Raw genomic sequence first — 17,095 nt, 5'->3', positions numbered from 1 at the left:
GCGCTTAGCAACACATTCAGTGATACATTTTTATATTACATTAATTAATGATCAGTTTATTTAATTATTGAGACCATTAATTTAAAAAGTAATTATCTTATCATTTAAGTTGGACCAAATTACATATATATGCCAACTTTCAAATCTTTAACTTAAAAAGGTCTTTGCTTTATCTAAAAGTGAGAAATTTCGGAAATTGAAAAGTTTAATATGTTTTTAAAACGTTTAATATTTAAGCTTATGACATAATAGGTACTGTAACCCCTATTTTTAACAGCACCATTTGATTTAAATCAGAAGACGAATTGTTTAGCTTTCTCCGCTTTTAATTTTAAATAAATTTTCTACTGAAAATAGCAGTAACCGTTGCTCCGTTATGACACCTCAAACCTCAAAAAATTATAAAATTGATATTTATGTAATTATGTAAAGTTTGGGTATTAAGCGTCATACTATACATATCAGAGAGGAAGTGTTAAAGTGTCAAGGACGAAGTTGTAGACGTTAACAGGTTTCTTTCTAGTAAACCTGAAGTGAAGTATTCAATAATTTTTATATTGAATGTGGCTATACTAAAGTTACAAATTATATTTCGCATCAGCTTTTATTTTATTTAGTTTATTGAAGACATAGCACATGCATGATTTTCGGCCACAAAGTACTTGTCTCTACTCCTCATTCCAATAACTCTTGTGAATTGACAAATGCTTCTTCTTCTGATAAGCTTGTATCCTTAGACTCCGTTTACACACGATAACTTTACTGGCTGAAACTAGTAGTCTGTAAGCAATGGTCTCGCGGAGGAAAGACGAAGGAACCGGGTCGCTCGTGCTCGGGCAACACGCTTTATGTTCTTGTAATGGACCACACCAAAAGAGAATGGCGTTTGTATGTAAACCCAGATTTAAGGATATGAAATTGACCCTTTTAGTCGTGATCTGGCCAACAAAATGGCTTGCGCGACAAAAGAGTTCGGGTGTGAACCGACAGGTATTTTACTCTGCTAATTTAGAGCAGCGTCCATCTAAATGTGTCAACAACCTTATTATACTCTAGCAATATGTTGCTTAGCAGATCGGGTGACTGAGTACGTCCGTCTGTACAAGCGATAATTTGATAAAAAATTGAGATACATATCTTGATGAACCTTGGTAGACATATTTCTAGGCACCATGAGAAGGTTAGTATTGCAGATGTGATTTAAATTTTTTTGAAAAAGTGGGTCCCGCCCCTAATAGGTTTAATGTATTTATCTCCCTGAATATCTATCAACCAAATTTGCTCGAAACAAATCATTTCTTCCTCCGACAATGTGGAAATGGATAAATCGGTTGAAAACAACTAGAAGTGCGGTAACTCAATAAATAAATTGTATACCCGAGGTGGTACGAAAGGACTTATTAGGAGCCGATATAAAAATTAGACTATGAGCATGGCACCACCTACCCTTAGGTGAAATGGTTTTCATTTTAGGGTATATAAATAAAATACCAATGAAAATATTAGAATAAAACTTAGTACAAAGAGTACCCTGAGGACATATCATCTTATGCCAAAAAATTGTCTGAAAAAATCGGACGGTAACTTGTCAAGCTTCAGATACCGAATATGTGGATCACAGTACTTATAACTGATAATTTATTGTATACATAGGTAAATCTTTGAGACATATTATTGAAATTCCGAGAGTCTTTTCCTGATAATAGGGTGCCCTTCTGCCAAATAGGGGTAAAATCGGATCAACATTTTCCCTTTACCTCATATAAAGGTTCGAACTTTGAGTTGACTTTATACTGTAAATATCAGTAAATATGTGAGTTGTCTTAATGAAACTCAGAAAACATATATTTCTAATAATGGTATATTCACGTATCTAAAATGAATAAAATCGGGTGCATTTATGTACCTAATAAACGAATTTCCAATTTTCGGTTGGCTTAATGCCATATATTATATATCGGTCAATTTGTAAGGTATCTTAGCCAAATTAAGTGAATGTATAATATTGGATATATTATAGTTTAATGTAGAAAATAGGTGAAATTGGTGAACAAATTACGCCAACTCACATATTTTACATATAATGATTTTCATTATTCTAGCACGTTTTATCTTGAATAGTTCCATCAGCGTGTGAGTTACCGCTACAAAAGTGCATGAAAACATGTACCCCAGTATACTTGAGTAACGTAAAAAGTGAATGCAATCAGTCCAGAGCCAAATACTCTCGATATAATGATTTCTCATTTTCCAGCTGACTTTAATCCTTTTATGTTGATTAATATATGTGATGTGATCTAAAATGGATATGGTTTCTTTAAAAAAAGGGGGGTCTTTCGTCGAACAATGAATTCTTTATCTCTAATTTTTATACTCTTGCAACATGTTACTACAGAGTTTTTGACAGTAAAACCTACATCTAATCGAGATAGATATAGAGTTATATATACATATATAAATGATCAGGATGACATGACGACTGGAAATCCGGTTGAATGTCTGTCTGTTCGTCCGTCCATGCAGGCGAAAAATTGGGTAAATTTCGATATCCTAATAAAACTTGGAACATGTGTTCCTTGGCATCGTTCACTGGCACGCCTACAAAATGCCACTAAGCGAAAACCTATAAAGATCTATAACTAAGTCATAAATTAAGATAAAAAACTGTAATTTGCCGAAGTATAGAGGGCATCTGTTGGTAATTTTTTCTACAAAGTTGGCGTGGCCCCGCCCTCTGATAAGTTTAAAGTACATACAGTTGAATAAGTTTAAAGTACATACCTCACAAAAGTATTCGGAAAATTAATTTCAAGACAGAAATTGCTTGCAATTCTTACAAAAGCTTTATTTGTATTAAAATAAATTGTTTTATTACTGTTTTGAGTTTAGATAAAAGTTAAAACTACAGAAACTTTTATTTAAACTCAAAAATTAAGCATTAATTTTAAAGGAACATAGGTAAAAATACTTTAAGTGAAAACTCGGTGAAGTCATATCACAAGAGTATTCGTAAAAAAAATTGTATATATAAACTAAATTTAATTTTACTTTTAAGTAATATCTGGTAGCTTATCCATTCACCTTTATAACTTATTTTAAGCTATTTGGCATTGAAAAAACAAATTTTTTTGTTCGCTCCGCAGAGATTTCTCACCATTCTTTGAGGATTGCTTTTGGAAGGCCGGTTTTGCCCACAAGTGCTCAATCAGATTAAGTTCCGGGGACTGAGGAGGTGTTCCTAAAATCTTTAGGGTGTTGGACAATTCCACTTCCGTGCTTACCCCAATTTATTAGATTTTTCATTTGCGTTTAGAAATTCACTTTTTACCAAACTTTTTTACCACAAACAGGTTCAAACATGCTGAACAATTCGTTACTAAAAAGCTTTAATTAATTTCTGGAGCTGAAGTACGCGGATTATCTTAAATTTTCTCACGATAACAGCTTTGCCACGACTTTGAAGTCTTCCTGAACACTGTCCCAACTTCAGCAAATTGCTTTGCAAAATGCTGTAGATGATTGGAACGCTTCCATTGTAAATTTTGATATATCCTGCAACGTTTTTCTTCATTTCGAAGACTAAATATTGTTTTTCTTTCGTCAAATGTAGTTTCTTTTGATTTTCTTTCCATATTTCACACAATTTAGCGTATTTTTCACAAACAAAGAAAAAATGACGGAATTCAAAATAAGTTTTGTTTTTTTATTTTAAGTTATGTTATGTTGATAACTGAATATATAAATGCGCCAGAAACATTTAATTTTACACCTGAGATGGTAGAGAATGACATTATATGAGTATTTAGGAGAAACTCTATATTTCAGTAACTACTTAATAAATTCGAACCAAATCTGGTACATTAAATTACTCTGACTTTCTTATGTAAAAATCGGGGAAATCAGACTACAACACGCCCACTTTCCATGTTTGACAAATTTAAATTCCACATGTTTCTTTCACTTTAAAATATATATAAATCAAACACCAAAGAAGATATGGGATAAGGTGTATAATATTTCTAGTCTAAATATTATCAAAATCGAATAATAACGTTTTAAGATCTCGGATACGAAAAATTATCCATTGATTATGGCTGATATTTTATCAAAAATATGAGCCTATCTGTGAGGATAATAATGTATATACAATATGTGTCAAAAATGGAAAAAATCGAGTCTATATACCTAATATAGAGACATTCGAACTTGACCATATACAGTTTAGGTATAATGGTCAATACGTAAGATATCTTAACAAAATCAAGTGTACGTTGATACTAGATATAATATTGTGTAATGTGTGAAATCGGTCCGCGAATTACCTCAGCTACTACATATTAAATAATTTGCGTGAAAACATGTTCCCATGCAATCATATTTCGAACACGAATCCAAATGTAGTGTGAGTCTATGACCTATAATATAAGTGAATAAGATATCATATTTCGTCGAACAATGAATGTTGAAGATTTACTCAACATGTTTTAGTATAAAGATTTGCAACACCTGAAAGAATTTCCCCTGCTATTATCTTTGCTAATTTTGAGGGTATATAATGTTCGGTTTCACACGAACTTAGCTCTCCCCTATTTGATTAATATAAAGCTTTGCCAAGTGATCAAACAATCGTAGGCAGTACATGCAAATTGGAATAAGTGCTTGTAAAAAATCGCATGTATGTATGTATGGTATGTATACTCGTACGAAATCAGCATGCCTACAGAGCAGATAGGTCCAGTAGTACTGTTCTGTGTCAGCTAATCTCTGGCAATCTGCGCCTTCTTAGATATCGGAGGTGCTTTTGACAATGCGTCTCACGCAAATGCAATAAAAGCACTCGAGAGAAAAAAGGGGCAGCTTCAGTACGTAGATGGATACAAGCTCTACTTCGTGGTAGGAGCTACCCTTATGGTGGCGTAGCGCCCCCCTGTTATGTTACAATCAGATTTAATGTCACGATTACGCGGCTGACATTGTACGTATATTAGGAAGGGGCAAATTTGAAAACACTTTCCGTGACTTTGTACATAGGGGTTCAGGTACGGTTGTAGTAAATATAAACCCGTTGAGAACGACCCTCGTTCTTTTCACCAGACTGCTGACCTTAATGATCATAACCTTTGGCGGCAGGCAATAAACCATAACTTAGTTGAAGTACCTGGATCTTACATTGAACTCTGCCCTTCGGTGGAACAAGAATGTGGAATTTACTTTGGTTAAATCCACGTAAGCACTCATGATTTTCAACCGCCTTCTCGGAAAATACAGGGTCTGTAAATAATAAATAAGTTATGCCCACAGCCTTGCTGACATTAGCAGGCCTTCATTCTTTAAACTGTAAAAAACTGCCTATGTCTGCGCAATGGGAGAAGAATCAGAGTCTCAATCAATACCAAGCACGCTGAAAACAAATCGTCTTTTCAAAAGTTTTCCAAGAGAAAAGCGGTACAGGAGAATTGTTGAAGATGAAAATCCTAAAATTACAGCTCTAGAAATTCGAAATGCTTCGTAATATGACCACAATATTAATGTAAAGTCCTAAACGGTTCTAAAAGTATTAGGAAAAAGATGTTTTTATAGCTGCGTACTTAACAAAAAGATCGACGAAAATTTTTACCTGAAGCGAACGAAGAGCTTCTATCGAAAATATTATTCCAACCGTGAAGCACGGCAATGGTTCAGACAAGGAATAGGGCTGCATCTCGGCGAATGGAGACTGTGTGGAAACAAGTATAGACTACTATGCATATTTGAAGGTTCCGACTTTGCAAGCTTCCGTAAGCAAGTTTGGTCTTGGTGGCACCTGGTATTTCCAACAGTATAATGACCTCAAGCACACATCCCATATTGTCAAGAAGTATTTACATTCTAATGTACCAAAAAAGCTATATAATTTTTGGTATATTCACTTTTTTAAAAAAAACTTAATTTTTGGCAGAACAAGGAAATGTTGTAGGGTAGGTGCCACTGTATGTACAGAAATAAAACTCCACCACTACTATCGCAATGAGCGTATTACTATTCTCAGCGATAGTCCAGCACCCATCTCATCTCACGAGATAAAATCGACACTAGTTGAGAAGTATATAAACAGCCTGTCAGTCTACAATTGAGTTCACCTCATCGAGGTGCCGGGGAGCAAATTGTCCGGAAAAGAGAGAAAAGAATGGACAAGGAAAGAAACTAGCAGCTAACACAGCCAGAGATAAAGAGATGCCCAACAGAGAACGTATATTTTATATGATCTGTATATGATAGACGTTCTCTGTGCCCAACTCATCTCTCACTGGAAATGAGAGTCCAATTGATAAACGTCAAAACCTACTGAACTTTGACTGAACTTTGACAGTTGGTTGAGATCAGTAGGCTTTGACGTTTAGCATTTAGAAAGGAGGGACGGCCAGATTGAAATCCTATCAAAAAATTTGTCAACAATGAGATTTGTAGTCGCTATTCATTTACAAAAAATGGAAAACAATGACAATGATGATTGAAATCTATGTGATGAAATCTTTTGTGATGCCATGCTTCGTAGTATGAATTTTCTATTGAAAGTGATAAAAAATATTTGTTAATTGAGAGTTCATTTATTCACTTTTTTAAGTATTGAAAGTTCAATACCATAAAATAAAAGATAAAAATATAAAGATTTTAATAGTTTCTCCATATATCAAACGTCTAATATATAATAATATTTAATCTTAATAAATGCTCTTATTTTGTCCGATTTGGCTACAATGAAAAATTTTATAAAAAAACGTTAATTTTGAGGCCCGCTCACACTGGAATAAGTTGGTCATCCCTTTATCGCTGCCACAGGCATGGGCCAGACAAAGCCTTACTGTGAGGTTATGACCTCCTCCGGTTCTGCGACTTGGAGTCAGAAGCTCTGAAGCACCTACATCTAGATTGTGTAGCGATCCGCAGATGTTTTATAATGATCCAAATAAGGAGCACATTGCTTTAACAGCACCTAGCTAATATCCTGGAATTTATCAAATCTTAAAGGCTTAAGTGAGCCTTTTGTAAGAGACGATGACACAATAAACCTTAAGTCGCACGCGCACCTCAATTTAATTATATTCTATTCAAGACTATATGTCATACACTCTCTTAGTTTCATTATTAATGTTTGCTTCAGGTACCCGTATTAAAACTCTATTCTTCATATTAGTGCCATAATTTTTTTACCGATTGACATAATACTAAGTGACATATTCTCAATAATTTGGTTGAAATATCTCCCATAGAGATATATAGGTATGTAAGTACGATATAAACTTAACCAACGGTACGAAATTTAATATAATGGCCACTTGTAACCAGAGGAGCAACTGTATTGGGGATATTGAGTTTAGACCGATTTCATTCGTACAAGTATTTACCACCAAATAAAAATATGGTTATAACCACTATAACCACAACTAAATGACATAAAGCCAGCGGTAAAGTCACTAATCACTATATTGAGCAAGGAAAGAAGAATTAGAGCGATAGATTCGATGTAAGGTCCACTAGAATTACGTTAACCATTATATGTTGTATACGAGGACTCGATAATCTCTATATCTATTTCACCTAGTTTTGCTACCAAACTATATCACATCCGAGATTAACTTAGTTTTCTAAGACATCTTATATATTGACTGATGTATACAGTATAAAGAGAACCGCAGTTTTATAAACTGATATTAGGCATAAAGGGCCTAAGAGAAATAACTACTCATTTTAGACATCAAGAAAAATGTTATCAGGCTATCGATATTTATGGTATAAAATAAACCAGGATTTTCAAAATTTTATATTTGGTTATTATAAGGGGGCTAGGGAAAGTAGTTTCCCAATTTCCCCAATTTCGAGACAAGGGTACTTTATTATCAGAGGAGATGATGTGAATTTTATTAATATATCTCATATATTGACCGATATTTTCTGTCATAGGTACCTTTCGATAGCTGGAGGCTTTTTGAAAGTGTTCTGACATAGCTTGAAAGCCCTTCTTGTGCAAAGTTGTATACCTATATCATCACTGCTGCTTCATTTATATACTGTAAAGTGAAAGAATCAGATTAAATGGAAATTTGTGTTATACGAAAGGAAGTAGGCATTGTTGCACTTCGCTTTATCGCATTTTCACACAGTATGAGGGGTGTTAGAAGGATTTTCTCCCCGAAGGTTTGCTTTACATAGCATTAGTGGTTTGTGAGATATGGACATTAAATCTATTAAGGGATGTGCCACACCAACTTTTTTATAGTATATAACCCCCATATATGTTTTCTTATTTCTATACTCCGTAATATTTTACAGTTTTGTATCACAGTTTGTTGCTTAAATTTAGCAATTTATATTTATTCGCTTAACGGCGTTTTGTCGGCGGAACAACGGTGCCATTTGCTTTACCAACATTCTCAGGCCAAGAAACACGTGTACCAAGCTTCATCAAGATCTCTCAATTTTTGCTTGCATTGACAGCTGGACATACAGACATCCGGAGTTAAATCCTAGATTACTTAGATTGTATATACTTGTATATTTCTATATACATATATCTCGATAAGTTTTAGGTATTACAAAAACCAATCATGCAACTCGAGAATTCAATTCATTTTCTAATTGAAATATACTTGATTCCTTCTTATACAGGTAAAATTTTATAAATATTATATATTATATTACATTTATTTGACATATTTAAAGTTAAACAGATTAACAGAAATATGAACATACATATAGGAGTATTAATCATCTTAATGCGGTAGGTAAGCATAAAGTCAGTGCCATGACTGACATTTTACCGAAAATATATGATTACCGTAACTCAGAGAATATTTTCCAGAGAAAATGTGCGCTTGACCACACCCATTCCCCATATAACGGTTATGTTCAATACTCCTATAATTGCGATAACTCACTGAATAAATGCGCCACAAGCTATAAATTTCACAACCAAGATGGTAGGGAAGAGCTTTATAGGAGCCGGTGTAAAAAACATTTTTAAGTGAAATTCTTTATCTCAGGAATTACTTGACATAACCAAATTTGGTGTCTGAGATTATCAAAACATCCACAAATCGGATGACAACCATGACTACTTCCCATATAACAAAACTATAATTTCCATCTGATTCTTTCACTTTCCAGTATACAAATTAAACATCAATGAAGTTATGAGAGTAAAACTTTGCACAAATACCCTGAAGCTATTGTTTTATACTCTCGCAACATGTTGCTACAAAGTATAATATTATAGTTTTGTTCACCTAACGGTTGTTTGTATCACCTAAAACTAATCGAGTTTGATATAGGGTTATGTATATATAAATGATCAGGATGAAGAGACAAGTTGAAATCCGAGTGAGTCCGTCCGTCTGTGCAAGTTGGCACATGTTTCTTGGTACCGTAAGACGGTTGTTATTGCAGATGGGCGTAATCTGACCACTGTCACGCCCACAAAACCCCATTAATCAAAAACGAATAAATTACCATAACTAAGCTCTACAATAAGATACATGTCTGTTATTTGGTATACAGGATCACATTAGGGAGGGGCATATGTAATTTTATTTTATTTTTTAAACTGGGTGTGGTCCTGCCCCCTAATAAGTTTAATGTGCATATACCCTAAACTGCTAAAGCTATAATAACAAAGTTCACCTCTATCGATAGCGTTAAACTGGTTGAAAACGGGTGACAACTCCGCCCACTCCCCATATAACGGTACTGTTAAAAACTACTAAAAGCGCAATAAATCAAGCACTAAACACGCCAGAGACATTAATTTTTATCTCTGGGGTGATATGAGATGACTTTATAGGAATCGCGTTCAAAATTAGACAGTGGGCGTGACACCGACCACTTTTAGGTGAAAACCCATATTATAGGATCTGCTTAACTGATTTCATCCAAAATAACATTATTATTCTTTCAAAATTAACGATAAATTAGTTAAATTGAGAGGTAGAGATGAACTTTGCTGTCCTTTGCATGAAGAAGCGGATAGTAAACTAATTTAGCATGTTTTTAGTATACTAGACTTGTCCAGTATTATTATTAGAGGCTTTGACAGAAATATCGTAAAAATAATGCTTGGCAATCAGGGGTGTTGTGGAATCCAAGACAGATTTGCATAGATGTCGAAATTGCAAACCAATTCTGATTTTCAATGGTGTCACAGAATGTGATTGGATTTTCGTCTTTTCGAATATATGCAAAACCAATATTCGAATCAGCTGTTTACTAATGTGACAAAACTTGGAAATAAATAAATTTGGAAGCGTTTGATAAATTTGAAATGCTGAATGAAGTCTACTCAAGTTTACAATGAGTTCCGTTATTTTAGTTTTTATTTTATTGGAAGAAAAAAAGCAAAGAAAAAATTAAAAGGAAAATATTATATTAAGAGATCACAGTAATCCACTTGATGCACCAGGCGAATCACATGAGAAATTGGGCTTGCATTTACTGGTATGCTTGTATATATATGTACATGCTAACTTTACATATGTATATCACATTATCGACTAAAGACACATTTTGGGGTTAAATTACGTTTATTACGTTTCGTAAATCCTCCTAAAATATCTGGATTTTTTCAATAAACTCAATAATTATAACATTTTGTGTTTTATTCTTATGTTTCCCCTATAAAAATTAAGATAAATTAAATCGTAATATTAATTTCTTAACTTACATTTCAAATCTGTCAGCGACTATCCTCTTGCTTTGTTTCTGTAACAAAACCGATAAAATTGGTTTCCGTGACACCCGAAACCGATACAATTTCTGTTTCGAACGTCAAACCAATAATATCTGAATTCATGACACCTACTACATTTTTATATCGGTTTCAATTCTGATTTCGACAACTATCGGATTTTACAACACCCCTGAATATGATTCACTCAAAAAATCGGTCGTCTCGTATTTGGATGCTTACTGGGACCGGAAACCATGAAAGGTTTATTGATACTACAAAAATTTAAGAGCAACTCGGCGAATCATTGAAAAAAAGCTTGATTGGTTTTCATGCTTTCACGGGATGTGATTTGATGAATTTTTTATTAAGTAGGCGTGGTTTTAGTCTGATTTCGCCCACTTAAACACTGTAACAGGAATGTTGGAATGATGCTACCTACCGAATTTGGTTGCAATTGGTAAAGCATGTATGGAGCATGTTCACCTAAATTAAGCTTTTTTATATCGCCTTGTGTTCAAAATTTAATGTGTATGACGCTTTCATTTATTGAGTTATCGCACTTTTATTACTTTTCGACGGCGTTATAATCCGATTTCAACCATTTTTAAAATTTCGAAGGAAATGCTAAACATATTTGTTTTGAGCAAGTTTGGTTGATTTAACTTAAGTGGTTTTGGAGTTATGTACATTAAACCTACTAATTGTAGTAGTTACAAAAATATAATGTGTATACCTGCTCCGTAAGTAATGTATTATCGTCTGCCGGGCTGTTGTAACCGGAGAAAACGTTTGCCGTTTTAAAAATAAGCATAAGTAAAGAAAAATAATTATATGTACAATATATAAATCAGATGTGTTAAAATGCTTTCGAAATAATTTTTTTTTTTAATTTTCAACACGTCTGCAACGAAGTAATAACTAACCAAATGGTCTGCCTTTAATATTGGGAACTGCATTGTACTCTATACTGTGACCAAACTGCAGCTTTGTTAAAACACTTTCGAAACTAATCTAATTTTCGTACCCGTATTACCTTAGTGACGTCGTAGCTACATTCAATTAGTTTTAGGTGAAATAAGCAACTGATATGTGAATAAAACTTTTAGAATATACTCTGTACTACATACTGTAGGAATAAAATAAATATACATATATAAATTGTATTCATTATAACTACAACGATGTACTCGTATGTATTTCATTTATTTTTTTAATTTTAAAAATATGTAAACCAATCAAAAGACAATATTATACCGGTGTTAATCGAAAAAACGTCCAATGCTATATACCTACGAGTATGTAGTGAATAAATAAAAGAAAATATTTTAGATGTTAGAAAATATGTTCACTTAATATTCAACCGGAAATTCGAGAACGATTATGTTGGGAATAAGAGAGTTAGGGGAAGAACTGAACCAATTATATTAATTTTTTTACGATATCTTAATTTATATTATTACGGTTTGTCATTACAAAATTGTGAAAAACTGTGGCTTCTTAAATTTTTGTCAAATAAAGAAAAATCCAACCGCACTACGATTAAATGAGCAAAATGTTTGGTAACTGAGAGCATATACAAACTTTATCTTTTTATAAAAATTATGAGTGCATTTATTTATATTAAGATTGTAATATGATAATTTATTATTTCCCAGAATCGCATTAATAAATACTAGATTCTCGGTATTGCGTTGATGGCTGCAACCAAAATTATAGATGCTCCACGAAATGGACACGAAATGGCGCCATTAAATACTCGAGCGCGGGGCGATGGTACTCATGGAGTTACAATTGTTCTTACTGCTTCTCAGCGCAATTCGGTAAGCTCGGTGGAGGTACCGGGTGGCGAGCCCGATCGTGCAGCATGGTCTGGAAAAATGCAGTTCTTCCTCAGTATTATCGGATATTCTGTTGGGCTGGGAAACATTTGGCGATTTCCGTATTTGTGCCAACAGAATGGTGGAGGTAAATATATTAAATACATTTATATACCCATATGTACTTAATTGTGGAACACCTAAGTATGTGTACACTTAGGTGTAAGACTACTTATATTGAAATAAAAATTAAATTTTGGTAATAACTGGGTTATATCTGATAGCAGAAGCTATTTTGTACATATACCATATACAGTGAAACCTCCGTTAGGCGGTTAATACAACAAAACTTTTAGACAGGGTTCGAAAAAGGAGTTGTACTTCAAAACAAAAAGAAAAAAGTCTATTATAGTCATAGTGATGAAACTTTTGTGCTCAAAATCAATGGTTCACGATGCTTTGATTCCTTACGGGAGTGCAAGAAGAGCTGGGAATAAAATAAGAAAGAAACATCCAAGAAAAGCCACTTCAGAGAACGAACTTGCAGTTTGCACAAGTTAGCAATGCGAATCGCTTTTTAACATGCAGGCGAATTCACGAAAAAAAACGGCTAAACTGACTAACGAAGTATCAACAAGAACCATCAGACATTGTCTTCTTGAAAATGGACTACGAAGATGCATTGCAAGAAAAAAACCGCTGGTGTCAAAAAAATGTAAAGCGCCTTATTCAATTTGCAAAGGAGCATATCGGAAAATCCTTAGATTTTTTGAAACAAATCCTGTGGGGAATGAATCCAAGTTTAACATGTTTGGATCAGATGGAAAACAATTTGTTCGACGGCCGCTAAACAAGGAACTGCACCCTCGTTACACTTTAAAAACGTTAAAGCATGGCGAAGGTAGTATTATAATTTTAGCTGCCTTTTCAACGATTGGACGATTAACGACCCCAAGTATACGCTAAAATTGTTAAAACTCGGTTGTTGTCCGAAAACATTTCGGTTTTGAATTGCCTGCCCAGATTCCAGACTTAAACCCAATCGAAAACCTCTGGGCAGATGCCAAGAGGGGTTTCAAAAAGTAATCCAACAAAAATGCTGAGAAATTATTCCAAAATGTCAAGGAAATGGCAGAGCATATTAACTAAGCGATGTCAGCGTTAAATTCTTATTCTGCAGGTGCAAAGGAAGCTGCTCATTTGTGGGAACCGTCAATATCGGACCAATAGAGCATATATCTGTCATACACACTGAACGATTAGAATATATTGCTTGCAAGGATATTTGGCATGGATTATTATCTAAGGCAGTAATACAATCTCCAAAGAAATTGTTCAGATCGGTTCACTATAGCATATAGCTGCCCTATAAACTGAACGATCGGAAACAAGTTCTTTCAAGGAATATTTTTTACATGTGAAGGGTATTATAGCTTCGATGCAACCGAAGTTAACTTTTTTTTTTGTTCAATTATAAAATAAAACAATGTTTTAATATGAAAATGCGTGTCCCTAATTATGTGACCACCAGTGTATATAAAGGTTTAAAACTTTGGGGTGCCTAATACCGTATATATCGATCAATTTGTAAGGTATTTTAGCTAATATGGGATATATTATATTATAGTTTAGTTTATCCCCATTATAATTATTTCCGTTTCACTGGTTGATTTATTTTTCATATAGTAAGTATTACGTACTATGAACATGTAACAATCATATTGCTTATAACATCAAAATCGTTCGATAAGTTTTATGACAAATTTTAATTATTATTATTTAATGAATTGGAGGCATTATTTTGTGAAAAAGTATAAAATATTTTAAAAATTATCAGCCCCTTTTTCCGTTATTTTGGACGGTACTTTCACGGTATATACTTAATATGTTGTTAGCCAAAAATTCACTTTCGAATGATTCGATGCGTTGTTTTGAATTTTATGTGACGATATCTTGCTTATGCATTAAATTAAAACCATAAGAAATAAACAAACAATGATTTATACATGTGATAATTGACTCGACTGCAAATACTTATAATTGAAATTAAAGAATTAACATACATACATACTCCTGATAACATTGTAATGCGGCAGTTTAAAGAGAAAATCCATTTCCTGAAATTTATTGATAACATATATTCCTTTGTGGTGCGTCATACAATCAGGTGAAGTAATAATATACATCCATACATGAATGTATATACCTCCATATGTATGTATGTATATATTCATATATACCTTACATTCTGTGCTTCCATGAACGTATAATTTAATGAATCCTTCTTAAGAAATTGATAATTTTGCCATTCTAGGGCTCTATAGAGCCCTTAAAGAATAATTAGAAGACGACAAGATTGAACCACATAAACGCGTACTTTTCATATAACGCCTTTTTTAATTCAAAAATCTCAAAAAATTGTTATACTTTTTGAAAGTATAAACATGTGCAACTTCTAGAACTGACACAATCTCAATCTAAAATCTCAATGAAATTTGAATTTTATTTTGAGTGATGTACGATACTAATACGAAGGAACTGTATTCGATCCACGGTCTGCTTAACACCAAAAAAGCATATTTTTGCTATGAAAAGCTTATACTTGTTAATAATATAGGAAATATACATTTACCTATTTGGAGGACGGGGCTACTTAGATCACCTGTACCAAATTATTAATTTAGTGCTTAGTATGGCACTTTATACCCGCCCTTGGTTGCCAAGTAGCATTTGTAACAAGTTTCATTAAAATATGTAAATTTTTACTCAAGTTATAACTTGCACAGACAGACGGACAGACAGACAGTCCGGATCTCAACTCGTCTCGTCACCCTAATCATTTATACATCTATATATGTATATAGATAACTCCACATCTATCTCGTTTAGTTTTGGGTGATACAAATAGCCATTAGGTGAACAACACTGTTGCACCCCGTAGCAACATGTTGCAAGAGTATTAAAATTTTGCATAAGAATTCAATATTCATTAGTTTTACAATGTGATAAAACACAAACAGAAGGGCTAAAGTTGTCATGCGAACCAAATAATGGGAAGTTATTATTAAAAATATACAAGATTTAGACCAAAGTAGAGCAAAAGTATTGAACCGATTGTACTCATTTTTGACACAAGAGCCAAGTTTTATCTGGAAAATATTCTCTCTGAATTTCAGTAATCATATCGACTGATATTTTCGGTAAAATGTCAGCCATGGAACTGACTTTATGCTTACCTACCGCATTAAGATGATTAATACTCCTATATGTATGTTCATATTTCTCTTAATCTGTTTAACTTTAAATATCTCAAATAAATGTAATATATAGTATTTATAAAAGTTTACCTGTATAAGAAGAAATCAAGTATATTTCAATTAGAAAATGTGTTGAATTCTCGAGTTGCATGATTGACGGTTTTTGTAATACCTAACACAGATATACTTGTATGTATATAGAGTTATATATACAATCTAAGTAATCTAGGATTTAACTCCGGATGTCTGTATGTCCGTCTGTCAATGCAAGTAAAAATTGAGAGATCTTGATGAAGCTTGAACACGTGTTCCTTGGCATTATGAGAATGTTGGTATAGCAGATGGCACCGTTGTTACGCCGACAAAACTCCGTTAAGCGAACAAATATAAATTGCTAAATTTAAGCAACAAATTGTGTTACAAAACTATAAATTATTACGGAGTATAGAAATAAGAAAACATATATGGGGGTTAAATACTATAAAAAAGTTGGTGTGGCACATCCCCTAATAGATTTAATGTCCATATCTCACAAACCACTAATGCTATGTAAACCAAACCTTCGGGGAGAAAATCCTTCTAACACCCCTCATACTGTGTGAAAATGGGATAAAGCGAAGTGCAACAATGCTTACTTCCTTTCGTATAACACAATTTTCCATTTAATCTGATTCTTTCACTTTACAGTATATAAATGAAGCAAAAGTGATGATATAGGTATACAACTTTGCACAAGAAGGGCTTTCAAGCTATGTCAGAGCACTTTCAAAAAGCCTCCAGCTATCGAAAGGTACCTATGACCGAAAATATCGGTCAATACATGAGATATATTAGCAAAATTCACATCATCTCCTCTGATAATAAAGTACCCTTGTTTCGAAATTGGGTAAAATTGGGAAACTACTTTCCCTAGCCCCCTCATAACAACCAAATATAAGATTTCGAAAATCCTGGTTTATTTGGTACCGTATATCGATAAGTCTGTGAAATATCCTAATCAATTTCAGAGAACATCTCTTCCTTATAATATTTTTCTTGATGCCTAAAATAAGTAGGGCAGCTGAGAGTCTTAGCAAAACTAAGTTAATCTCGGATGTGATATAGTTTGTTAGCAAAACTAAGTGAATTAGATCTAGGGATTATCCAGTCCCCACATACAACATATAATGATTAACTTAATTCTAGTGGACTTTACGCCGAATATATCGCTCTAATTCTTCTTTCCTAGGCCAATATAGTGATTATTGACCTTATGTCGTCTATTCCGTTCAATATGTGTGATATTTCAATGAAATTAAGTAGTTATAACCATAGTTTCATTT

At 33.4% G+C, this 17,095-nt stretch overlaps 1 protein-coding gene and 1 pseudogene across 7 annotated transcripts in view; one reads left to right on the top strand and one right to left on the bottom strand.

The window, feature by feature from the left end:
• LOC138856927 (uncharacterized protein PF3D7_1120000-like) overlaps positions 1-17,095 on the bottom strand; it is a 191,756-nt pseudogene that overhangs the window by 115,301 nt on the left and 59,360 nt on the right.
• LOC106620799 (sodium-dependent neutral amino acid transporter B(0)AT3) overlaps positions 1-17,095 on the top strand; it is a 44,637-nt gene that overhangs the window by 2,137 nt on the left and 25,405 nt on the right. For all 7 annotated transcript variants that reach the window (XM_036369107.2, XM_036369109.2, XM_036369106.2 and 4 more), the window contains exon 2: positions 12,355-12,664. In XM_036369107.2, the coding sequence (XP_036225000.1) occupies positions 12,394-12,664 (271 nt within the window). In that variant the 5' untranslated portion in view covers positions 12,355-12,393. The remainder of the gene's footprint in view (positions 1-12,354; positions 12,665-17,095) is intronic.

The sequence above is a fragment of the Bactrocera oleae genome, chromosome 4 (assembly GCF_042242935.1).
Source record: "Bactrocera oleae isolate idBacOlea1 chromosome 4, idBacOlea1, whole genome shotgun sequence".
In the NCBI taxonomy this organism is placed as follows: domain Eukaryota; kingdom Metazoa; phylum Arthropoda; class Insecta; order Diptera; family Tephritidae; genus Bactrocera; species Bactrocera oleae.
The sequence above is the reverse complement of the archived record's forward strand: the minus strand, read 5'-3'. Positions and strand labels throughout refer to the sequence as shown.